The sequence below is a fragment of the Tachysurus fulvidraco genome, chromosome 18, assembly GCF_022655615.1.
Source record: "Tachysurus fulvidraco isolate hzauxx_2018 chromosome 18, HZAU_PFXX_2.0, whole genome shotgun sequence".
Taxonomy (NCBI): domain Eukaryota; kingdom Metazoa; phylum Chordata; class Actinopteri; order Siluriformes; family Bagridae; genus Tachysurus; species Tachysurus fulvidraco.
Window position 1 is genome coordinate 11,873,986 of NC_062535.1, and position 26,070 is coordinate 11,900,055.

Here is a 26,070-nt window from a genome sequence, read left to right on the forward strand (position 1 = left end):
GTGTGAAGGTATTTTGTGTGTGTTTGTGTGCACGTTGTCCATGTGTGTCTGTGTGCTAACGTTGTTCTGTGTTTGTAGGAGGAGCAGGCTGCCAAAGCAAAGGCGGAAAAAATCCGTGTGGCTCTGGAGAAAATTAAAGAAGCGCAGGTCAAAAAGGTGGGTGTGCCAAAGCCGTGTGTGTGTGTGTGTTAGGGGAGGGTTTGTGGGGTTCTAGGGTTTGGCGATACTAGAATAATATTCTATTCTGCAGGACCTAACAAAGAGCCAGAGCAGCCACATGGGGAAATTTTATCTAAATACAATTTTTTTTAACAAAAAAAAATATATCTAACGGATATAAAAAGTGAATGAAGTTTTTTTTGTGTCTACATGTAGATGGGATAATCATAATGTATCTTGCTGCTATTTAGTACACATTTATATAAGTATATCGAACTGTCTCATTTTATTTATTTATTTATTTTTATATGCTTTTGCCTTGGGGTTTTATACTCTGGGGTTTTATACATCTTTATTCTGACTGAATGGTTTAAACACAGCTTTATATAAGCTTTTACTACTGCGTTCTACTGTGTTCTTTACCATGTGATGATACATGTACCGAACGCCTTCGTATAAACGGGGTGTGTGTATGCTTTAGTTTCAGCGCTGACAAAAACTCACCCTGTTTCATACACAGTTCATAATGACAGACTTTGTCCACGTCTTAAGCTCCATTTGTTCTTAGAATACAAGCACAAGCAAATATAACTTCTTGTGACTGGACCATAGCAGGCTCTAAACGCACACAAAGAACACGTCCCAGTTTACATATTATCCTTTTAAATACAACAGAGATATTACTCCTGGCAGCAAATCACACAAGCGGTTTGTTTTTTATTTTATTATTTTTCTCCTCCCGACATATCCGTGTTTACAGAAACGAGCCGTTCTCGACAGTTAGAAAGTAAAGTAAGATAAAAATGTTTGAGTGTTATACATCCAGCACAATATAATATTCTTACCCTTTATTTGCCAAGTCCACAGATTTCCCACAGTGCAACACTTGTGATTCTTAAAGGGTGTGTTACGGTTTATAATAAGATTAATAAGAGGATCTCTTTTAAGTGTACATTCAAAGGACATTTATATAGCATTATATAGCTATATAATATATATATAAATTCTTAATGCCATCATTTAATGCAAATGAACGTTTGACTCAGCCATAATTAAGCCCCGTCCTTTCTCTTTAGGGTTAAATTGGATTATTCATCAAAATCTATGGCAGTAACTGAGCAAGCTGAGCTTAAAAAAAGGCATATAAGCCATCAGTTTATTATTGCGCATGAATATCATAGAGCTGTACATGTGCTACCTCAATGCTGCTCAGCATGCCGCAGACAGACGAGAGGAGAGAGCGTGCTAGAAACTAGGTCAGTGTGTGTGTTGGGGGTTTAGTAACAGTAGAACACCACTGAGATTGACACAGCAATACGTGTGTGTTTTATTTATTTATTTGTTTATTTATTTTTATCGGGGGTTCTCACACATCCTGGAAAACCTGAACTAAATTTTCAGTCATGGAAGTACGAAGTTTGGAGCGTTCTGCCGACAGCTGACAAATTAAACGTCATCGGTATCTGCTAAGGTGTTAATTCACCACAAGTATCCGTAATAGATTCAGTGCACCTTTGTACGTCTTTGGGTTCTGCTGACCGTGAACAACATTGCATAAGATAATTACATAATTTTTATCCTCTTTAAACCAGCAGTCAGTCTGGAAGAAACCACGACCATCAGGGTCGACCATTTAAGAATTTTTCTAGCCTACAGGTGCAATATATATATCTGAATAAATACCCCACCTGGGTTCGACTCCACCTTGTGTGTGTGTGGAGTTTGCATGTTCTCCCCGTGCCTTCGGGGGTTTCTTCCGGGTACTCCGGTTTCCTCCCCCGGTCCAAAGACATGCATAGTAGGTCGATTGGCATCTCTGGAAAATTGTCCTGAGTGTGTGAGTGAATGAGAGTGTGTGTGCCCTGCGATGGGTTGGCATTCCGTCCAGGGTGTATCCTGCCTTGATGCCCGATGACGCCTGAGATAGGCACAGGCTCCCCGTGACCCGAGAAGTTCGGATAAGCGGTAGAAGATGAATGAATGAATGAATGAAATACCCCACCTACATGTTTATATCACAGTAAATAGTGATATTAAACCCATTACTGCTCTCTGAGATGCTCTGAGTGTTTGTTTATACTGTAAAAACAATTTTGAAGGGTTTTATCTTCAACCACTAAAATTCTCTGAAATTTGTAAATAGATTTTCAAGCTGAGTAGAACTAGCAAGATTCTTAGTGAATTATTGTAATGTATATTAGTGGAGACTCAGACAAGACATTTAAAGGCCACTATATAAGCGAGTGTGATCTCATTACACCAGTATGAAGAGCTGAACGACACCAGACACACATTCATGCTAATGAACACACAGAAGCTCAGTGTGCTGAATGAGCCTCTGTTACGCTTCTGTTTCTTTATCAGCACTTTATAAGGAAACAACGATGCAGCCAGAATACTGGAGCCTGTGGAGCTCTGTGTTTACTCTGACGAACAAGTGCGAGTTTTAAACAACTTTAACATATTCTTTAAAGAGTGGCATCGTGTCAGCAGCAGTTTATGAACTGATTGTTGCAGTCTAGGTTTGTCGAAGTGAAGTTTTTTGTTGTTTTGTTTTGTTTTCCCCATTCCGATTTTTCCCAAATGGATCCAGTTAATTTTATGCCTCACGGCAGAGATTTCTGTGCTGGCATGAATTATTTTCTTACAGTTATTCATAACAGATGTACCAGCATTGCCAAAATAAACGTCAGAGATAGGCAGCTTGTTACTAGACCGAAATCTGAGGGCTTTGTGTTTTTAACTAGATTCTGACTCTGTTCAGCTAGCCTTCTTTCACCCATGCTGTTTCTCTTTCTGTCTGTCTCTATCTCTCTCTCTCTCCTTTAAATGTACTTTCACAAACTCTAAAATTATTCAGTTTTTAGAGATTGAATGCATCACTGTTTCATACAAACCTAAAGGCTACTTTATAGATAAGTGACTATTTCTGCTGCTCCCTGTTCCACAGCTGGTGATCCGTGTGCACATGTCGGACGAGAGCTCGAAGACGATGATGGTAGACGAGCGGCAGAGTGTTAGGCAGGTGCTGGACAGCCTGCTGGATAAGTCCCACTGTGGATACAGTCCTGACTGGGCTCTGGTGGAGACCATCACCGAGCTACAGATGGGTACGTGCTCTTATCTCGTTGTCACCTTCTAAACTGTGGTCTGGAATAAAGAAGGGAGACGACCAATACCAGGCTGAACTCCTCGGTTAGATCTGGAGCCAGTGGAAGTGTTGGTGAAAAGGAGAAAAGTGTCCAGCTGTTGTGGATAACCGCTATCCTGATACTTGTTCAACTAAAGTGTAAAATAAGGGCTTTATGGTCACTATACAACTCACTTGCTGTGATTCTGGGGTTATAAAAGGGCCGTCAACAAAACCGTATATCTTACCGTGTCCAACATATCGAGCACTTAATCTTTAGTTGGCTTATAAAAAAGCTGTTTCTCTTAAATGTGAAAAAGTCACAGCAGCACAAAATAATAAATAGAAAAATAATGATTGCCTCTGGTAAACTGTAGTAAATTTCAGTTCAACCTCGTTCTCTCTCGGCTTTCAGAGCGTATTTTTGAGGACCATGAGAACCTGGTGGAGAACCTGCTTAACTGGACCAGAGACAGCCAGAACAAGCTCATGTTCATCGAGCGTATTGAGAAGTATGCGCTCTTCAAGAACCCGCAGGTGAGACCTTCAAATTTGACACCCGATGTGTGCAAGACTCGCTCTCTCTATCCACTTCCTATACATGTCACACTCATCTGTCTGGTTTCTGCTGTTTTACAGAATTACCTGCTGGGAAAAAAAGAGACATCTGAGATGGCTGATAGAAACAAGGAGGCACTGCTGGAGGTCTCTGTTTCTCTCTCTCTCACACACACACACACACACGCACACTTTTATTACTATTTAATAACAGTATTAAGCTCAACTACTTGTACTGATACTCACATACTACTAAAAAACATCCATCCTCATATCAACAGAACCCATCCTCTTTGTTTTGAATCTATTAATGCCCTGATTGTGTTGGTTCTGGATGATTAACATTGAATGTGTTTTATAGGAGTGTTTTTGTGGTGGCTCCGTATCAGTGCCTGAGATTGAAGGAGTGCTCTGGCTAAAGGATGATGGGAAAAAGTCATGGAAGAAGCGATACTTCTTACTACGCGCATCTGGGATTTACTTTGTGCCGAAGGGCAAAGCTAAGGTGTGTCTGTGTGTGCCTGTGTGTCTGTGTGTGTGTGTCTGTCTGTGTCTGTTTGTGTCTGTGTGTGTGTCTGTGTATGTGTGTGTCTGTGTGTTTCTGTGTGTGTGTGTCTGTGTGTGTGTGTCTGTGTGTGTCTGTGTGTGTCTGTGTCTGTCTGTCTGTGTGTGTGTATGTATGTATGTGTCTGTGTGTCTGTGTCTGTGTGTATGTATGTGTCTGTGTGTGTGTCTGTGTGTGTGTGTCTGTCTGTGTCTGTGTCTGTGTGTCTGTCTGTGTGTGTGTGTCTGTGTGTGTCTGTTTGTGTCTGTGTGTATGTGTGTGTCTGTTTGTGTCTGTGTGTATGTGTGTGTGTGTGTGTGTCTGTGTATGTGTGTGTGTCTGTGTATGTGTGTGTGTCTGTGTATGTGTGTGTGTCTGTGTATGTGTGTATGCGTGTGTGTGTGTGTGTGTATGTGTCTGTGTATGTCTGTGTGTGTCTGTGTGTGTCTGTGTCTGTGTATGTCTGTGTCTGTGTATGTGTGTGTCTGTGTATGTGTGTGTGTGTCTGTCTGTGTGTGTGTGTCTGTCTGTCTGTGTGTATGTGTGTGTCTGTGTGTGTATGTGTCTCTGTGTGTCTGTGTGTGTGTGTGTGTCTGTCTGTCTGTGTCTGTCTGTCTGTGTGTGTGTATGTGTGTGTATGTGTGTCTGTGTGTGTGTCTGTCTGTCTGTCTGTCTGTGTGTCTGTGTGTGTATGTGTGTGTCTGTGTGTGTATGTGTCTCTGTGTGTCTGTGTGTGTAGTTTAGCACATATTACATCTCATTATTATAAGTGTGTGTGTCTGTGTGTGTGTGTGTCTGTGTGTGTGTGTGGTTTAGCACATATTTTACCTCTCATTATTATAAGTGTGTGTGTCTAAGGGACAGTGAACCAAATGAGTTCCTCTGTGGTATTTCCTGTTTATGGATCCACTTAGCATAGTGTAAAACATGTGCTGCCTGTTACTGTGTCTGTCTACTTTAACCCTTTGAGAATATATACACATACATAAATCTTTTTTTTTACAGCCATGCTTACCTCACTTTTACTCTGAGATCACTTCAGGGTGTCGTTTTTCTTTAATGTATTTTATATGTTTACGCATCCCTAGTGTGATGTTACTTTCATTAATAATAATAATGGAGTTCTATAAAAGAGAATGACATCATTTATTTATTTTTTATTGGTTCTCCTCTAGGCCTCTAAAGACTTGGTATGCTTTCTGCAACTGGATCATGTGAATGTTTATTATGGACAAAACTACCGGAGCAAGTATAAAGCCCCCACTGACTACTGCCTTGCCCTTAAGGTATGTGTGTGTGTAAGAAACCTCATTCAGTGCCAGTATCCTGTACATCAGAATTAAGATCAATTTATGGTCGCCTGTAAATTATCCCTTGGGTTTGACAATGAAACATCCTTCATAATAATCATTAGTCCTCTATTTCAGCCAGACTGTCGTATATCAGAGCCATCTGATTGGTTGACAGATATCGTACCATTTAGCTGTTATTAGGTGTTGGTCACCTAAAAAATTTAAAACATTTATATTGCATTTCAACATAAGTGTTTAAGTGAAAAATAAATAAATAAATGTCAAAAAAACAAAAAGACGTGTTGACAGTCTGGATCAGACTAATCAAAAAACTGTCTTAATGGTCGTGGTCTGTTATTCTAGTAAGTAGCGTGATCACTTGGCATTGGCATCCCTCAAAATGCTTTGTTACTCAAGCAGAAATACAGAGGTGATGCTAATTTGAGAACATTAATGGTGTTTTTCAAAAGGGGATGAATAATAAATTGAAGGCCACAGACAGTAAGCAAAGCTTTATGTTTTATATGAACTTGGATGAGCAGCATCAGTATTGTGACTAGTGAAGATTATAAAATATTACCCCAGGAAGATTATTTATAATTTTTATTGCACATCACTTTCATGCACAAGACCAGCATTCAAGTAATTAGGTTTACCAATCTGATTAATGAGTAATTTATTGTGCAGTGCCATCACATCGCGTTTGGCTGTGTGTGTCTTGGAGCTTGCATTGGTGTGAAATAGTCATTTTCCTGCCCTCTGGTGGTAGCTGTGGGTAGCGTATCATCAGAGATATTTTGGAAATCATGTCTGTCATGGTAACACCCTGGACTGTCCTCACAGCATCCACAGATTCAGAAGAAGTCTCAGTACATCAAGTATCTGTGCTGTGATGATATCAGGACCCTGCACCAGTGGGTTAACGGGATCCGGATTGCTAAGGTAAACTATTTGCCTTTAAGCTCATGCAGCTAATGTCATGCATTTTAACATTTAACCAGATCCATGTTGATTGCTGCTTGGGAATTTAATCAAGCGTAATAGAATAACGTATATGATTCTTCATAAGCTGTGTGTGCATGTGTGTTTTGCAGTATGGGAAGCAGCTGTACCTGAACTATCAGGAAGCTATGAAACGCACCGAAGCCGCCTACGACTGGTCCTCTCTTTCCAGCTCCAGCATCAAGTCTGGCACCAGCTCAGTCAGCAACCCTGGTGTGCCACCTACATTACATCATCCCTCACTGTGACTTATTAAGCTCAAACCTGATTAGTGAACAATGCGATTTTAAACATTTTCACTGTTAAAACTGATCTGATTGTACCTGATTGGTACAGTGGTACAGAGAAGAATCACCACCTACAAAATAATCACATTTTGTTGCTTTGCAACCTGAAATGATCACAATGTTTGTTTAGCAACAGGCTAGAAAAAAATTACAAAACATAATCAGTGTCTTGGATAAAGGATCACCCCCTTGTAGGCCACTTGTGCCCCTTTTCCACCGACTCAGTTTGAGTGCAGGTTCGGAGCCTAATTTATAACCAGTTCTTTCTTTTTCGACAGCCAAAGCACTGGCTCTGAACCAGGAAAAGTGGTTCTTATGTAGCACCAAAATGTTGCTGGTCTAGACTTAAGAACCGCTTGTGTAAGGGGCTGTGGGCAGGGCTACTGTTAGCACCTGTGGGCGGGGCTACTGTTAGCGCATTTGATAATGTGCCTTAAGTATACTAATGTTTAATACACTTTTACTTTACCGCGATATGATACATTATCAGCACACATGATAGAAGGTAGCTACATTCTAAGGCTAACTTTTTTCTGTGTTAATGATAAAATAATGTTTGCATTGCAACCTCGATTGCAATCTCCGTTTATACAAATTACATGGAGCTGCAGGTACACGTTGGATTCGCCGCGTTTGGATGCCGATGTAGGTTCACAAAGCCATGAGCATTAACAGTAAAGCGACATCTGCCATTGTTGATGTGTTTGTGTTTGCCACTGCTGCGTTAACGTTGCTGTGTAACGTGACACGTATACAGTGACGTCGGACACGGCGCTGTGATGCTCTCTAGCCGGTGGAATGGCAAACCGGGTTCTTAGAAGGTTCGCCAGTGGAACCAGCTTTGAACCAGCATCCGTTTTTTTTTGGTGGAAAAGGGGTATTGGTACTGTAGCCTCTCTGACCAGTGTTTTCCTTGCTCTTCCATCCAGTTTGGTGGGCCGTCCTGATCCAGAGACGGTCTCAGTTGTACTAAACCTTGCACTTCTTAATAGTAGACTTGATAAACCCTTTCATTTAACCCATCTCCTTGCCTGTGTCTGTCCCGACTTTATCCCAGAGATCTTTTAAGGTGATAGCTTTGATTTAAGGAGGTTTAGTATTGCTGGTTTATCACGATTCTTCATCTTTCCGTCCTTGTAGAGTCACAGTCCAACCATTCCAGTCATACAGACAGTGGGGTGTCAGATGGCACCTCGTCCACACATGCACGCTCACAGAGTGTTGTCAGCTCCATCTTCTCTGAAGCCTGGAAGAGAGGCACGCAGATGGAGGAGAGTACCAGAGTGAGTTTTAAATGTCTTAGTATAAGAAGTTTTGCACTCCTGTGTACTGTTTTCTAACACCATCACCTATTGTAACACTCCTTCCAGTTTTTACCTTTTGACAATAAACATTTATTGCTTAATTCCCCAAAAGCACATATATATATATATATATATATATATACGTATATATATATATATATATATACGTATATATATATATGTGTGTGTGTGTGTGTATTAGTTTCTCAAAGCATGAAACCAAATTCTTCTGATGTTGATGTATTTGTGGTTCATTTGCTTATCTCACAATCAAATTTGAGAAAATTGGTAGAAAATTGCAAATTTCTACCAATAATAATGGAACTTGGAATATGTCCATTGAGTCAAACATCGTAAAACCATTTTTTTTGTATATTTTCCCCTCAGACAAGACCAGAGTCAACACGTTCAAGCCACTCTATCCACGGTGTCCATGGTGGCCACTCCAGCCATGCTCACTTTAACACACTCCATTTGGCACAGCAGCAGCATACAACTGCCTCAGTACATTTACAGCAGCAAGTGCAGCCTCAGGCAAATTCCGTGCCACACCCACATGCACACCCAGCATCACATCCTTTTGGTAGTGTTACTCAAACTTCAGTTCAAGCTCCCATCCCGCCTGCTCCAGCTCCTCCTCAGCACTCTCCAGCTCCACCCAAGATCTTTCCAGTTGTACTCCAGTCCTCCAGTCCAGTTCTGTCCCAGCCCTCCCTTTCTCCATCCAAACTTTCACCAGTTCTGCCCTTGCCCTCTCCAGTTCTGGCCCAAACCTCTCCAGCTCCTCCACCACCACCACCACCGCCCCCTCCGCCACCCCCTCCTCCTGTCTGTGTCCATCACTACTCAGGTCCTCATATTTTTGCCAAATATAGCACCATCAACCGCCTGAAGAATGCCTCTCAGTCTGCTAAGCCACACCCTCAAGCACAGCAGGTACTTCCAGTACCATCCCCTCAACCTTTCAAGCCTCTCAACAATATTCCACCAGGAGCAAATGTACCACCCCCACCACCTCCTCCTCCACCAGCAACCATGCCTGCTCCAGGTTCAGCCATGGCTGTACTGAAACTTGGTCCCCCAAGCCCAGCCACTCAGCCACTGTTTACCCCACCATCCCCACCACTGCCATCTCCACCTCCAGCATCCATCAAATTCCAACATATTCCAACTCCAACAACAACCCAGTCCCAACCTCTACCCCCACCTCCACCTCAAGTACCCATCCAGTCCCAACCTCTACCCCCACCACCACCTCAAGTACCCATCCAGTCCCACCCTCTACCCCCACCTCCACCTCTAGTTCCCATCCAGTCCTACCCTCCACCTCCAGCACCTATCCAATCCCACTCTTTTCCCCCACCTCCAGCATCTATCCAATCCCACTCTTTTCCCCCACCTCCAGCACCTATCCAATCCCACTCTTTTCCCCCACCTCCAGCACCTGTCCAAACCCACTTTTTTCCCCCACCTCCACCTTCAGCAACTATTCAAACTCATGCTTTTCCCTCTCCTCCAGCACCTACCCAATGTCAACCTTTACCACCTCCACCACCACCACCTCCAGCACCTATCCAATCCCACCCTCTTGCTCTGCTTCCAGTATCTATCCATTCCCAGTCTTTTCCTCCACCTCCACCACCAGCCCCTTTGCAATCTGAAGCGTTTCCCCCTCCCCCACCTCCAATGCAAGCCAACATCCTGCCTCCTCCACCACAAACAGCCCCACCTCCATTAACTTGCAATGGCCTCAAACACATTCTGGCCCAGAAGTTCCCTAATGTACCCAGGGATGTGTCTCCTCCAGGCAGTCAAACTCATTCACCACCACCTCCTCCACCACCACCACCACCACCACCCCCCACTCCTCCCGCCCCTCCTCTCCCACCTCAGCAGCCTTTTGCGACACCACCACCGCCCCCTCCACCACCCCCACCATCTGCCCCAGGGCCACCTCGGGCATTGCCTAAAACTTTCATTGGAGGATTTCCACCCCAGACTTCACCGAAACCATCTGGTGTCTCCATGCAGATGTCTCCAGTTGCTTCTCTTCTACCAGGTCCTCCACCACCTCCTCCACCACCTCCACCCCCACCTGCATCTGTAAAAACGCATGCACCAGCTACATTGCCCAAGCAGCAGAACATCACTAAGATGATGCCCCATTCGAACCAGACCTCCACTACATCATCTTTAGTAAAACAGATTGCCAGCCAGTTTCCGGGTGCTGTTCCCATAGTGGCCAACCATGTAGAGGGTCACAAACCCCCGCTATCAGCACCTGCAGTTAAGACTAAACCAAAATGGCAACCTGGAGGACAAGTTCAGCAACAGCAGCGTTCACCTGAGTTTCCACCACCACCTTCAGATACTACACTTACTTTTCCACCACCACCGCCCCCATGTCCACCTCCTCCACCTCACCCAGGTCCAGCACCACCACCTCCACCACCACTTCCCCCTGCACAGTTAAGTACTCCAGTGAAGGCTCCCTCTGGATCCTATGGAGGTAGCAAGAAGCCTCCCCCTACCCCTCTACGCAACTCCAGTGTCAAGTCCGATGAATACCAGGAGTCCATCCGAAATCTAGTGGGCAAGTTCAATCCCAGCTCAGTGTCTTCTGCTTCATTGTCTTCTGGTTCTCCTTCCAAGGACACCTATGCTGGACCACCTGCACCACCTAAACCTGGCAAGCTTAACTTGGCCAACTTACCACTGGCTTTGCAGAACAGAGTAAGTCAAAACCAGCAGACCAACACACATTGTCCCTCCCATGCCCCAACTGAGAATAATAGCTTTCCTCCCCCTCCCCCTCCTCCTCCCCCTCCCCCTCCTCCTCCACACATATCTAATCTTCCACCTCCACCACCACTACCAGGCACCCCAAAAGTAGCTGTGGTGAACCCCCAGCCCCAGCCTGCTTGGAGCAAGAACTCCCTGAAGAAGACAGCATCTGCTACATCTATACGGCGCAACAATACAACTCCTGAGCCTCCACCACCATGCCCACCTCTGCAGGGAGGGACAGCACCTCCAACTTCTCCAAAGGGAAGTACTCAACCAAACTTTCTAGAGGACTTGCACCGGACACTGAGGCGCAAGTCTTTGAGAAACTCTGCAGCCAAGATGGACCCTGTGGCCACCATGGATGACATGGTACTGCCTCCACCTCCTCCAGAGCTTCTTGACCAGCAGAGACTTAGCGGGAGTGGATATATGTCCAATAACATCTCTGGCTATGCAACAATAAGGCGAGGCCCACCGCCTGCCCCACCTAAACGGGACAACACCACCAAATTGACAAACTGAGATTACTGGACTATCTTTGGATGTTCCTGATTGATTCCACATACATGGATGTGGATAAATAGCAATCAGTATAACTGGCTTTTAAACAATATTTGACTGCGGATGAGGGAGCAAATTACTCTCAGCTTTAATATGCATCGATGCACCCTCTATCGAATGAATTTTCAAACTATGACATGAAGGAAATTTCTGCAACATACTGGTACTGGCATGGACATAAAAGTGAAGTTATATCAAGAATACAAAAGCTAGTTTGTTTTTAGGCAGTTGAATGTCAGGAATTATAAGGAAATCACAGGAAGGATTCATTTTGCCTTTGTTTTTTATATAAATTTATTTAAATATATGAAGACTTTTTTTTTATTTTAGGATGAAGTTGTTAAGGAGGTTGACCATGATTGAGAAAGTAGTAAATGTTGTGTTTTTGAATGTGCTTAGCATTCTTTAGGGGTGCTTGCGTACTTTCGAGAATGTTAGTGGAACCTCTTACAGTGATATTAGTAGCAAACAGAAAACAGTCTAAAAAAAAAAAAAAAACAGTTGAGAGAAATTATTTGGGTGGGAAAAAAATATCAAAATAAGCCTGTCATATAAATGAAGAGACTTGTGAGATATTTTTAACTTGTCTGAATTATCTACTAATTCACATAAATTCAGTATTTTACTGTACAGTATCGCCTGCTTTAATCATCTGTTTCTGGTCACGCCGTCTTATACCAAGAATTCAGGCATCCTTCACTTCAACCGGCTTGGTGTGTCTCGTTCATGTCCTGTAACTTGGGAACGATGTCCTACCTGAAGGCTACTTATGGTTTCATCCTTTAGCAGGGAGCAGTCAATGAACAGTACTTTTTGTACAGGCATGTCAAAATTGTTTTAATGTTTTGGTTAAATTACCAACAACATCTCTGCTGAATTATTGATACTCAGAACTGGCTGACAACATAAAATCAGACAACACAATAGCTCTAACTGAGCAGCAAATGACTATGCCATATATGTATAAACGTGTATGACCTTACAGAACCATGTATTCCTCTTGGAAGGACATCTGTGTTTTTGAAGGCTGAATATTCAACAATATCATGTTTCTTTTTAAGTTTTTTTTTTTGATGATGTAAACGTTAAATTATTAAAGTTAATTACCCAGTCTTAAACATCGGGAGCACTATAAATTCTTCTCTTAAATGTTCACAAATTATTGGCATTAATGTGATCGTCTTGTATGTTTTATATAGAACCTCCTGAACTTTATTGCACCTACACAAAATTTTAAAAGTCCTAAAATCTCCAGAGCCTGTAATCCTATTTTCTTCACTTTTTACTGTTAAAACAAAAGGATGTCGTTATTCCAGATGGTTACTCATATAATCTTCACGAACGTTGATGTCACCAAGGTGCGCAGGAAATATCAGTGGAGGAGGATCAGAGCTTGGAATCCCGGTCGTAGGTACAGGGTCTGTAACAAAGGTTAAGGTTAAGCAGCAGGTTTGAGGGTGGATCAAAACTACTTAGATTTTTATGTCTGGTTTATAATATCAAAGGATTATTAACATGAATGTACTGCCTCTATATTCTAGAGATTTCCTTGTGGTTAATTATGGTTATCATACCCGTTTGTTTGTTTTTCATTTTAGAAACCAGATCATTCATGGTATAAATTTTAACACTAGAACATGCTGCATCAGCACTCAGGGAACGTGTGCATACAGCGATGTGATGTGAAGAGTTGCTCAGATCTGACATTAAAATATGCATAAGCATAACTAGTATAATTTCTTTCTACGTTTATTTAAGACACTGTTGAGTTACTTTTAAATTCACAAGTTTAGTATGCATGGTACTTTATGCTACAGTACAGTAGGGCACTAAACATGAATTTTCGTACCTCTATGTCCAAGGCGATTTGGATCGAAGTGCCATCCGGTCCACACCTGAAACGAGTTTATTTAACTTAAATTCTGGACCCGAGAGGACAACATGCTCAGTGTTTGGTATAAGACGTCACAGTGCTTATATAATCTCTCAGATATGGTATACAGTCTTCCCTCACTTCTCACCAGTGTTGTAATGTAACGGAGTACAAATACTTCATTACTGTACTTAAGTAGAAATTTCACTTATCTGTACTTTACTTCGCTATTTAAATTTGTCAACTTTCACTTTTACTCCACTACATTTCCTAGATAAAATGTATACTTTTACTCCGTTATATTTCCACTAAGCATCTTCGTTACTCGTTACTACAAAATAAAATCAGAAGAAATGTGTGCGACTGCAATAAGGGAGGTTTGATTCAAGACTGGCATCATTACATCATGCATAAAATTTGTGTCCACTTTTGCCATTTAATAATACCATAACTTTTGGCTTACTATGTAGTCATATAATATATAATATAAAACTCTTCATGTTTTAAATTCTCACTGAGGGCTAAAACCCCTAAAGATAAAATCCTAGAACCGCCCCTGCTCTTATGCCTACCAAAAATCACTGAAATTTTACTTTTACTTCAAATACTTGAATACATTTAATATCAGAAAATGACTTTTAATACTTAAGTACAGTAAATATCAGATACTTTAAGACTTTTACTTGAGTAATATTCTAAAAGGTGACTTTCACTTCTACCAAAGTACGATAGTTTCTAGTACGATACTTGTACATTATACAACACTGCTTCTCACTCACCTCTTCACTGGACTCGGAGCTAGAACTTTGTGCCGTGTTGCATTTAAGTGAGATAATATTAGTGAGTCTTTCATACAGACGTGTTCGGATGTGGCAGCCTGCCTCCGACTGGACACAGCAGAAGGGATGAAGAGAAAGAGGACAAAGATTAGGGTTGAAATAAAATAATTGGGGGGGGGGAATTAAAGCAGTGTGTTTGCTTTATTTATTTATTTATTTATTTATTTTTAAATGTTATGCAAGCGCAAAGTAAACCTTCTGTTCTTACACAGAATTTGTAGTTCCAAACTTTCAGTTTCTTTGAATTTGCTTGGACAGTCTCTGTTGGCATGGTACCAAATAGAGGTCGACTATGTAGAGTGCACAGCTTTTTCGTCACTTATCATTTCACAACTACACACTCTGTACTTTTGCAAATTTTAACAATTAAAATCTCTTCACTTGTCTTTTTTTAAAGGGTAGATTAATAAACTATACATGTATACTGATTCACAGATTTTGGTTCACGATTGGCCTTAAAGATATAATTTGCTCTCAGCTATTGCACAAAATTAAATGCATAATCACTGAATTCTGTCCTCGAAGCATGATGCTGATGCACAAAACGAGAAATGCTGCAAACGACTTAGTACTGAAGCTTAGTTCCGAGTTTTAAGGACAGCCCTGTCTGCAGACTGGGGAGTAGTCATCGGTTCATGAATCACATTTTTAAATCTAATTTTATTTGCACTCACAGGTGAGGGTTTTCTCAAGGATTCTGTCGATTCATCCTGAGTTAGATTTATATAAGCAGTACAATAGATTTAATATTTCTAAAAATAGTTTAACCAGCTGGTTGGTGTTAGTTCATATTATAAGCATTTATAAAGATTATTTAAAATTCCACTCATGAATCCTTTTAGCATATCTAACTAATGTCATGTGTGTTAAGTCATTCATAAAATGCTCAGAATGTCCATTGCTAACTAGCCAGCAGTTTGTTTTTCTGATTTAGAAAGATCCCACAGAGAATGTTTAATGTTTTCTAACTATGCTTGCTAACTATGAATGACTTAATTTCTCTCAGAAATCCTCTTAGTTAGACAATGTTAGTTACTAGCATTAGCAGTGAAGATTCTGGGCGTTTATGGATATGGCTTAAGCGAACCTGAAAGAAATCATAAGACTGATAAATGTCGGACGTTTCACTGCTAATACTATTCAGCTACAAGATGCTATCAAGCTCGCTTGAAAATAATCTTATGCTAGCTGAGTGGCTTACAAACACTTTGTAAAAGAATGTGTATAAATGAATGCCAACACTTTCTACTTTTAAGATGAAATAAAATAGGTTTTCTCTAAACTGAAATCCGCTGACAAACATCTAAATTATGACAAAATGGAGGCACCAATTTAGGTGACTGATCTGAAATCTGTTTCATTGCTCTTCTCACAAAAGTTCATAGCCAGAGCCTGATCAAAAGAGCTGGACCAAGAGCATGTATGCAAACTAATTTGTGCTTACCACGAAGAAGCCTCTACGGTACGCACAGCCCTGAGGGTCGATCCCAGAACCTTTACGACATTCCGTCTCCCTTATCCCGAATTTCAGCATCATATCATACATGTTTGTCCCCAACGGAACAACCTGAAGCAATGCAACAGAGAAAAACCATCGATTGTATGCAGTATTCCTGACACTTTTCTTGAGCATCAGTGCACCAAGTAAAAGCTAAATCCATCAAAGCTAACAAGGGAATGTATTACAAGGCCGCTCGGAAAATGATTGATTTTATTGAAATATATCATTCAGTGAATGTGCATGTAGTCTTAAAGGATTGATCACTTAATATGAACATGGGTATTTAGATATCTGCAGTAAACCGCACTGAATAACAAACAGAAGTGTAAGGGCAGTTGTTTAACTCAGCCGGTTCATGATCGTGATTTTTTATTTTTTTTCTCCAATATTTTCATGAACACTTCAATTCAAGATATTTGTAAAAAAATCTCTTAATCTGTATAATTTGGACTGGAATACTTTTCAGGTGGAAGAATTCATGTTTATTTTTAATTCATGGTTATTTATATTTATTTATAGTTCTGTATTGTTCTATTGTTTGAAAACTTTGATAGTGAGGCTGAAGGACTGAAGTGTCACCGCAATCATCCTGATGAAAATAAATGAATAATTCCACCTACCCTTGTAACAGAAGCCTTGGACACCCGGTAGAGGTGAGTTCGAGCGTAACGGGCGTTGATCTTGTCCAGAGCCATCCTCAGCGCATCATCCGCTTTAGAACTCAGTTCAAAAAGAGGGAGGCCTGTTGAATGAAGATAATACTGTTTTTTAAACCAGGCTTCAAGTCTCTGTCTCTATCATTGGAAGCTACAATGAAAAATAGTTTGATATTCTAATGTCTGTTATATAATATTTGGCTAATTTTTCTTTCTTGTACTGTAAATACTTAGTTATAGGTTTCATTGAATGTTACTTGTTCTGTAAGTGTTTGAAAAAGCAGCTCAAATATAGATGTAAAAAAAAAAAAAAGAGTCTGACTTTTTTTTAAATCTATCGTGTGAACTCTCTCTGTCTGAATGTGCAAAGGTCAAGAGAAACCAGCATAAAGGATAGAAATGCAATTGTAACTTTTTTTTTAAGTTCTCATATTTCTATAAATGCTACTGGAATTGTCTATATCAAAACTAAAAGAATTAATTAAATGATTGATTGATTGATTGATTGTCATGGACCTGGATAAATTTACCAGTATACATATTGGAATGAGCTGATTCAGGTTCAGCATGAATATGAAGATAAAATGCATACACATGACTCACCTAAGCCTCCCAGAAACTGGAGAACCAGCACAAGCAGAACGCAGAACCTCATCTTCATCTGCCAATCAAACAGAAGAGCTTGTAGCCAGTAGCACCTGTCACTACCCTTAAATCTCCATAGCCCTCCTCTGGCTGCCTTCTATTTCAAGAAAATTCAGCCCTACCTCACTTCCCCTAAACCACTCCCCTCAGGACGAACCACGTCGATTCATATAACATTTAAATCTTTACATTTATTTTTCTGTCTTTCATTTCAAAGGAAAACAAAGTAATTCTGCTTTGTATCATTAACACACTGATGTTTCTTCTGTAACTCTGCTTCATTTCTTTTGCCGGTCTCCCTAGGAGAAGAAAATAGGGCACTTGATTGTTTTATTGGAATCAGACACTGTATCCATCTTTCCCAGTATGCCACTCTGTTTTACTTGGCCTCTTTCTCTTTTCTCTGGTCAGATAGATCAGGATCCATACTTCCTGGAACAGGCTTTCATTGCGCTGGTCTTATCACCACAACAGAGCTCTGATCTAGGATCAGATTTTCAATTTTATCTCCATTAGAAAAAAGCAGTATGTGGACAGTTGGAGCTCGATGCCAGACGCTTGCAGAGTTACGCACAGGCTCAGAGACCTCTGATCGACATCTATGGCCATGGATGCACAAAAGGGAAGGTTTATCCAACTGTGTAAAAGCTAACTGTACAGGATTATGTAAATACAGACAGTACCTGGTACATAGGTTACTTTAAGAAGTGAGCTAACAGTATTATGTAACTGGACTATTAGGAATTATTGAGTAACATGAATAATAGGAATGATTATTGTGTAACAGGCAATACATAAACATTCTAAATTGCAAAGGAACTGTATGAAATATCTACAGAATTTAATAGTGTAGAAATTTATCCTTGTAGGATTGGAAAAGCTCATTTCTGTTAATTTGAAGGATCTTTCCTGGTTCAGTTGCTATACAAGATATATATATATATATATATATATATATATATATATATATATATATATATATATAATATATATATATATATATATATATATATAATATTTATTCATTTATTTTAAGTCTGTGATATTACAAATAGGAAAAGTGGAAGTTTAAATAACCTGGTTGTAAAATGTTAAGCGCAAAATCTAAATATTTACACTGCAAAGTTTTGTATACAAGCATTCAAAATATTCAGTAAGTACACGTGCATCATAAATATCTTACATCTTTAATAAGGTATCTGAAACTATTTACAGACGTGTTTAAAATAAAACAACATACTGAAAAGACAGATTTTCCTCAAACCATTTATTGTAAATATTCTCATAAATTAGACATACTGTATGATTCAAGGAAATACATGTTTTCTGTCATGGTCCCAAAAATATCTAGCAACATCAAGTCTTCAAATAAAAAAAAAAGGAGAAGGTGCAAATTCACTACCATACAAGCTGTCTAACTTAACAAGAGAAAAGCAGACGTTTTGAAAAGACGGCCTCTGACCCAGGCAGGGACGAGACAAAACGAACTAAGACAAAGGTAAACATGAAGATGCAAAGTGTGAGAAAGCGAGAGACAGAACTGTGTTTTGAAACAAAACAAACAGTCGGCATATTTGTTTACGGTTTGCTCACCGGACTCTTATCACATCAGCTTCACCATGCCAAGTGTGCTGGAAACATTCTCTGTTACAGAGGGCAGTTTTAATTTTTTATTTATTTTATTTATTTATTTTTTTACATTTCGGTTTTTATCTCTGATTTGAGGTCAGGCTGATCTGTTAGACTTTCTGTACGAAAGTGGGTTTTGTGAGCTCGGAAGGTTGAGCACGTATTCTAACTTGAAGCTGAAAGCACGACTCTCTTTAACCACAACACAACTCTAAAGAAAAGTCCAGGTGGATTTTTACAGGGACGGTGAATGCTAATGAACGAGCCTGCGCTAACACTTTTAAATTTTACGTCAGTACTAATGAGCTCTGAATCACATCCTCAAAACCTCTCCTCACAAATTTTCTCTCTCCAAAGTGCCCATCAGAGGTTCCATGGCTGCCAAGAAGGATGCCTCAAACTCCCGGTCAGAGAAGCGGCTGACAGACTGCCGCGCCCGGCGCCGGATCTCCAGTCGTGCTGCATGCGTCATGGCGAAAATTCGCTCCATGGCATCAGCGTAACCTTCATCATCATCAGCCAGGAAACCTGTGATTCCACCATCATATGGAACAACAATATCCAGCATAGGACCACCAGACCTGTGGGCTAGGATCACCGTCCCAGCAGCCATGCACTCAACCACACCTGAGAGAGAGAAACAGAGAGGAAGCAGAGGAATGAGAGATCATCTAAATGGAGCTCAAATGTAAAGATACGTCTTTATTATTAATATCTTGGTTTGGGAAAATAAACCGACAAAACTAACTGCCACATGCTTCATTTACTATTTACAAGAATCTAGAATGTGGAAAGCAGAAATTCTCACACACGTATATAATCGAGTATCCGCTTCTATTAATGTTTTTTTCCTCACCGATGCCAAAATGTTCGTTCCACATGGTGTGCAGGCCGATTGTAGCGTCCACTAACTCCTTCTTCAGTTCCTCAAACGAGATATTCAGTTTGAACTCCACCCTATCGGCCACGCCCAGCTCCTGGCACAGCCCCCTCAGCATCAGCACCCTCTCCTCATCTTCCTGATTCCTACATCCACCAATCAGCACCAGCTTCACCATCTCCCTCCTGCCTGGTTGTCTGTCCAACAATTTCCGGAAGGCTCTGACCTGCAGTCGGTGGTCCTTCTCCGGTCGAAACTGGGCCACCGATACTATGGAGTGGCACTTCTGAGCTCCGTCTTTGTCCTCTTCTTCCTCCAGGGGGACGTCAAGGAAAGCCTGGACATCGCAGGGAGGGTAGACGATGCTGGTGCGGTTCGGGGCACGCCACAGTGCCAGGATGTGACCCAGTGTCCAGTTGGAGTTGACCATGATCGTGTCACTGCAGGAGCCGACGAGACCGTACAGCAGGGCAAAGGCGCAGTAATACACCACCTTAATGGCACTTAGGAAAGGGTTATTACTGATGTAGTCTGCGTTGTTGAACCTAGTCATGGAAAATTTTCAGATACACATCATAATAATTAGAACAGGACTGATCCGGGTATGATTAAATTTTACTTAAATTTTTTTTCACAGATTATCAAAGCTGTCGGGGCGAGTACCTGGGGTTTCTGTCACGGACTACAGACAGCATGTCTGTGCTGATGGTGGGATAGTGTACATAACTCGCCACTCTGCATCCACCTAAATAACGGAAGACGGGCAGCGTGAAGGCGTAGCCCATGGAGTCAATATAGAGATCAGGAGTAAAGGCAACGAGTGCCTCCCAGCCCAGGATGAGTGAGCCGACACTCTGCCCCAGCAGGGTGAAGTGGGGATAAATACTGGCCTCTACCAAAAGCCGATGTTTCAGGAAGATAAAGCGGACTGGGCGTGGCAAGCGGATGTTAAAGCGTCGACGAGCACCATCCACAATCTGCTCGCCTGTAACACCCTGATCACCTGTGTAAATGACAAAATCCACATCCGGGTACCTGCAGTAAAGGGATATATGATTAATGTCCTCCCTTCTCTCAGGTGCTACAGAACATTGCTTACTAAAACTGCCAGACACAGGAACTGTTTCTTCCCCCAGGCCCTTTATCACCCTGATTAACAACTCACCATAATTATATTCCCTGCTTCATATCTATAAGTACTGCATTATCAGGACTGTCAGTCATCACATCATCCGTATGTTAAACACACTACTGCTGCTGTATATTGTACAAAAAGCATAATATTGCACAATAATGTTATTTGCACTTCTCACACTTTATGTACATAACTGTTCAGTCATATATTCATATTTAATACACATACTGTCTATTGTATCACACCTGCATTGTCTTGTATAGTCTGTATTGTCTTGTATAGTGTTATTTATGTCTGTATTGTACAGTATAGTGTTATTTATGTCTGTATTGTACAGTATAGTGTTATTTATGTCTGTATTGTATAGTATAGTGTTATTTATGTCTGTATTGTATAGTATAGTGTTATTTATGTCTGTATTGTATTGTATAGTGTTATTTATGTCTGTATTGTATAGTATAGTGTTATTTATGTCTGTATTGTATAGTATAGTGTTATTTATGTCTGTATTGTATAGTATAGTATTATTTATGTCTCTACTTTTGAGAGTCACAAACAGCTGGAACCAGATTCCATGTGTGGGAACGCATTTGGCCAATAAACCGGATTCTGATTCTGATTCACCAACGATGTGTTCTATTGAGTTTTACACTATAAGTAAAATAAAGAGACTCAGCTCTAGAGTAAAGCTAAAAAGCTTCAGTTTCATGTGATGGCTGATTATCAAATTTAGGGTAAAGGAGAAACTGTGCAGCTTTTTGGCTGAACTATCTTGTCTAGTCCAGTGTGGGTCTACTGTAGGTCTGTGTAGGTCAATGTCTCTAAAGCGACTCGACAGTTGACTGATCTAGGAACAGCTCTATCCATACAGATTACAGTGTTTACCTGCATATACATGGCTGAAACCTGAGCCTAGATCAGCACTCTGCTTACATACACTGCATGGATTTGTCCTTGACAGTATTTGCTTTGCGTCTCAAATACTATACTCCAACATACAATTCTAAGTATTGTTAAAACGGTTATGAGTCGAGCTAAAGATTTTATTAACTCTAAATCTATAGTTAGTTATTGATTGATATTAACTTGCTTTAAAGCTTGGTTGCTAACCCCAGTCCTAGACAACCAACAGTTCTTTTCCTGCACAAACAACCTAAACCTTCTAAGGCAGGGGTGTCAAACTCTGGCCCGCGAGTTCATATCAAATGTGCATTACAGTTGACTAGCCGCATGCTCCGCTAATACTACAAATCCCAGAATGCCTTGCCACTGTATTGACGTGTAGTCATGAACAGCAAGCGCCCCTCATTCTCTGTTGACAGTCGTTAACAACCATGTTACAGTCACACCGGGCAAGTTAATTCCACCCTCCACAAAAATGGCCAAACTAATGATGGACAATAGGAGCTTACAAGACAGGTGGGAGGCAGATTATCTGTTCACCAATATAAAGGACAGACCGGTTTGTCTTGTGTGCTAACGGAGCTAACGTGTCTGTAACGAAAGTATATAAAATAAGAAGAAACCAAACATTATGAGAAGTACAAGGACCTGGACGTAAAGCAGAAGCTCCAGAAGGTGGAGGAGATGAAAAAAGTTTCCCTTCAGACTATGTTCATGAAAGCTAAATAAAAAGTGAAGCTGCTGTAAAGCATTATTGTGGCAGCAGAGATTGCAAAATCTGCCCGGCCCTTTAATGAGGGAGAGTTTGTCAAAAAGTGTATGGTCAAAGTTTGCGAGATTGTGTGCCCAGATAAAAGGCAAGAATCAATGTGATCAACGTGCAGATCATGAATGAATGAATTATTTTTGGTTGTTTGTTGGTTTTGAAAAAGATCCACTTCAAAAAGGAACTTAAAATGATACAGTGATAGGCATAATTTATTTTATTTATTTAAATTAGAAATGAACACTGATGTGTCTTTTATTTCAAATTTAATTTCTTATGTGTTTGTAATATCAAGCTCTGGTTGTTCCAAATCCTGTATTTAAGCTAAATTAAAGTTTGTTTCCATATGAAAAAGGTTGAACATTACATATCAGTTGCAGTTAATTTTTCAATAAATATTGTTTGGCCCGTGAATTTATCTCAGTTTTATATTTTGGCCCACTGTGAATTTGAGTTTGACACCCCTGATCTAAGGAACTAGTGAACTGTGTGACTGGTCCCTGAGGACTGGATTTCGATATCTCTCATCTGGACACATTTTATCCAAATTAATTCACAAAATCTTAATAAAAAGGCCCTAAGAGTCTTTACTCATGTACAGTATTTCAAGACAGATGAAAAAATGTGCAAAAAAGATGTGCACAAACTAATGCAGTCTGATATTTAAATGTCATCACTGCTCAGTCCTCTGTGTTAAATTCACTCTTGATGGCTTATAGCCTTGATCAGATGCTCCAGGAGTATGGAATTTGTGATCACAGAAATGAACACAAAATCAAGTAAACTCAAATCAACACGGATTTTCTGCAGATCCTTGTCCTGTGACATCATCACAACACGCATCCCAACACATCACATGTGTGGAACATGAGTACAGTTACTGTACCACAGCAAGTCATTAGGTGTGTTACATTAATTAAGTGCATCTCTACTGGTAGGAGATGAAAAGAAGAATTCTGTGTTTGTAATTAAAAGCAATTCCAAGTATTTTTCAACAAAAAGCTTTTGGAGATTTAAAAAAAAACCTACAAAATAATTTTTGACCACAACGATCCCAAAAACTTAGGAAAACTTAGGAGGAACTGCTTAATGCCATTTCAGCAGATTACATGCCAGATTCAGACTGCAGTTTTCACTCTAGTACAAACCTGCCCTGCAGAGCTCTAATGGCACACCAGAGCACTCTTTCTCCTCCACCTCCTGCATTACAATACGGGTGGAAAAAGGCGACAGCGGGTCGTCCATCTCGATCTCGACGTGCTTTCCTCCTCCTGCGCTGAAGCCAAGCTCGAATCCCCACGATGAACAGGAACAACACTCCGGTCAGCAGGAAACAGATGAAGAAGCATTGCAAGAGCAGCGAACACAACAATCTGCATCAAACACACAGGTAAGGAAGGAGTTTGACTAAAATCGGTGGCACTACAATAATACAGTAATGCAAACATAACATCACAGTTCATCGAATAAAGCCAAAGTCATAACGAGGAGAGCATCACAGGAACATCAGCGAAATTATTGCATTCTGTAAGCAGTCAATCTTCTGTGTCATGATATACCATGTAATATTATAATAATCTACTGCAATTTTCAGGAGTTTAATACTCATCCCGATCAAATACCCTGATTAACAACTCACCATAATTATATTCCCTGCTTCATATCTATAAGTACTGCATTATCAGGACTGTCAGTCATCACATCATCCGTATGTTAAACACACTACTGCTGCTGTATATTGTACAAAAAGCATAATATTGCACAATATTGTGATTTGCACTTCTCACACTTTATGTACATAACTGTTCAGTCATATATTCTGTATTCATATTTAATACACATACTGTCTATTGTATCACACCTGCATTGTCTTGTATAGTGTTATTTATGTCTGTATTGTATTGTATAGTGTTATTTATGTCTGTATTGTATTGTATAGTGTTATTTATGTCTGTATTGTATAGTATAGTGTTATTTATGTCTGTATTGTATAGTATATTGTTATTTATGTCTGTATTGTATTGTATAGTGTTATTTATGTCTGTATTGTATAGTATAGTGTTATTTATGTCTGTATTGTATAGTATAGTGTTATTTATGTCTGTATTGTATAGTATAATGTTATTTATGTCTGTATTGTATAGTATAGTGTTATTTGTGTCTGTATTGTATAGTAGTGTTATTTATGTCTGTATTGTATAGTATAGTGTTATTTGTGTCTGTATTGTATAGTATAGTGTTATTTATGTCTGTATTGTATAGTATAGTGTTATTTATGTCTGTATTGTATAGTATAGTGTTATTTATGTCTGTATTGTACAGTATAGTGTTAGTTATGTCTGTATTGTATAGTATAGTGTTATTTATGTCTGTATTGTATAGTATAGTGTTATTTATGTCTGTATTGTATAGTATAGTGTTATTTATGTCTGTATTGTATAGTATAGTGTTATTTATGTCTGTATTGTATAGTATAGTGTTATTTATGTCTGTATTGTATAGTATAGTGTTATTTATGTCTGTATTGTATAGTATAGTGTTATTTATGTCTGTATTGTATAGTATAGTGTTATTTATGTCTGTATTGTATAGTATAGTGTTATTTATGTCTGTATTGTATAGTATAGTGTTATTTATGTCTGTATTGTATAGTGTTATTTATGTCTGTATTGTATAGTATAGTGTTATTTATGTCTGTATTGTATAGTATAGTGTTATTTATGTCTGTATTGTATAGTATAGTGTTATTTATGTCTGTATAGTATAGTGTTATTTATGTCTGTATAGTATAGTGTTATTTATGTCTGTATTGTATAATGTTATTTATGTCTGTATTGTATAGTATAGTGTTATGTCTGTATTGTATAGTATAGTGTTATTTATGTCTGTATTGTATAGTATAGTGTTATTTATGTCTGTATTGTACAGTATAGTGTTAGTTATGTCTGTATTGTATAGTATAGTGTTAGTTATGTCTGTATTGTCTTGTCTTGTCTTGAATAAATGTTGTTTATGTCTGTACACAAACAGCTGGAACCAAATTCCGTGTGTGTGTAAACGCACTTGGTAAATAAACCTGATCCTGAGACACAGATGATGGTAAACAAACCGTGAAACTGTTGCTTACAAAAGTAAAAATCAGAATTTAAACGAATTTAAGGCTAATTATTTTCGTTTCTATATAAAAAACATTACCCTTTGTATTTAAAGTTTAAAACGGTGTTTTCACCTGATTAAATGACACAAACAGATAGACAAGTGATCCTGCCCAGACATCTTGGTAAGACGACAACCCAACATGTGCACTTCCTGGTTTCGCTCTTCTTCTACGGCTTGTTTTTAAACGCGTGTAAGAATGTCACTCCGGACTGTGCGCTAGCGCCACCTGCAGGGCGCGAATAAGAATGTACAGAAAATGTACTGTTTATTAGATCATTTACAAATATCTTTCTAGTTTGTATTTTCTTGGGAAAGAGACTCCAAACGGATTAAATATATATGTTGAAAATATTGTATGGGGGAAAAAATAAGTTTATTTTATGTTTAATTATATCCTCAGTATTTAGGTGTCATTTGTGTTCATTTGTGTCCTGCTTTAGTTACTAATCAATCAGTTTAA

The 26,070-nt window shown here is 39.7% G+C and overlaps 3 protein-coding genes across 8 annotated transcripts in view; 1 reads left to right on the forward strand and 2 right to left on the reverse strand.

The window, feature by feature from the left end:
• Positions 1-12,742, forward strand: part of raph1b (Ras association (RalGDS/AF-6) and pleckstrin homology domains 1b) — a 58,816-nt gene extending 46,074 nt beyond the window's left edge. For 5 of the 6 annotated variants that reach the window (XM_047803008.1, XM_047803009.1, XM_047803010.1 and 2 more), the window contains 10 exons: positions 79-156; positions 3,110-3,269; positions 3,705-3,826; positions 3,929-3,994; positions 4,209-4,352; positions 5,567-5,677; positions 6,527-6,625; positions 6,778-6,898; positions 8,113-8,255; positions 8,664-12,742. In XM_047803008.1, the coding sequence (XP_047658964.1) occupies positions 79-156; positions 3,110-3,269; positions 3,705-3,826; positions 3,929-3,994; positions 4,209-4,352; positions 5,567-5,677; positions 6,527-6,625; positions 6,778-6,898; positions 8,113-8,255; positions 8,664-11,585 (3,966 nt within the window). In that variant the 3' untranslated portion in view covers positions 11,586-12,742. The remainder of the gene's footprint in view (positions 1-78; positions 157-3,109; positions 3,270-3,704; positions 3,827-3,928; positions 3,995-4,208; positions 4,353-5,566; positions 5,678-6,526; positions 6,626-6,777; positions 6,899-8,112; positions 8,256-8,663) is intronic. The other variant, XM_047803012.1, reaches the window with a different exon arrangement.
• On the reverse strand, positions 12,441-17,254 carry spp2 (secreted phosphoprotein 2). Its single transcript, XM_027156543.2, has 6 exons — positions 17,097-17,254; positions 16,458-16,579; positions 15,781-15,903; positions 14,277-14,384; positions 13,474-13,519; positions 12,441-13,044 (listed from the first exon to the last, which is right to left on the reverse strand). Exons 1-6 carry the CDS (start codon positions 17,152-17,154, stop codon positions 12,932-12,934), a joined length of 570 nt encoding a protein of 189 aa, XP_027012344.1. The 5' UTR covers positions 17,155-17,254; the 3' UTR covers positions 12,441-12,931.
• A 1,136-nt stretch (positions 17,255-18,390) lies between these two features.
• alg11 (ALG11 alpha-1,2-mannosyltransferase) lies at positions 18,391-25,818 on the reverse strand. Its single transcript, XM_027156541.2, has 5 exons — positions 25,681-25,818; positions 23,600-23,824; positions 20,311-20,682; positions 19,624-20,192; positions 18,391-19,394 (listed from the first exon to the last, which is right to left on the reverse strand). Exons 1-5 carry the CDS (start codon positions 25,749-25,751, stop codon positions 19,102-19,104), a joined length of 1,530 nt encoding a protein of 509 aa, XP_027012342.1. The 5' UTR covers positions 25,752-25,818; the 3' UTR covers positions 18,391-19,101.
• Positions 25,819-26,070: the final 252 nt, after the last annotated feature.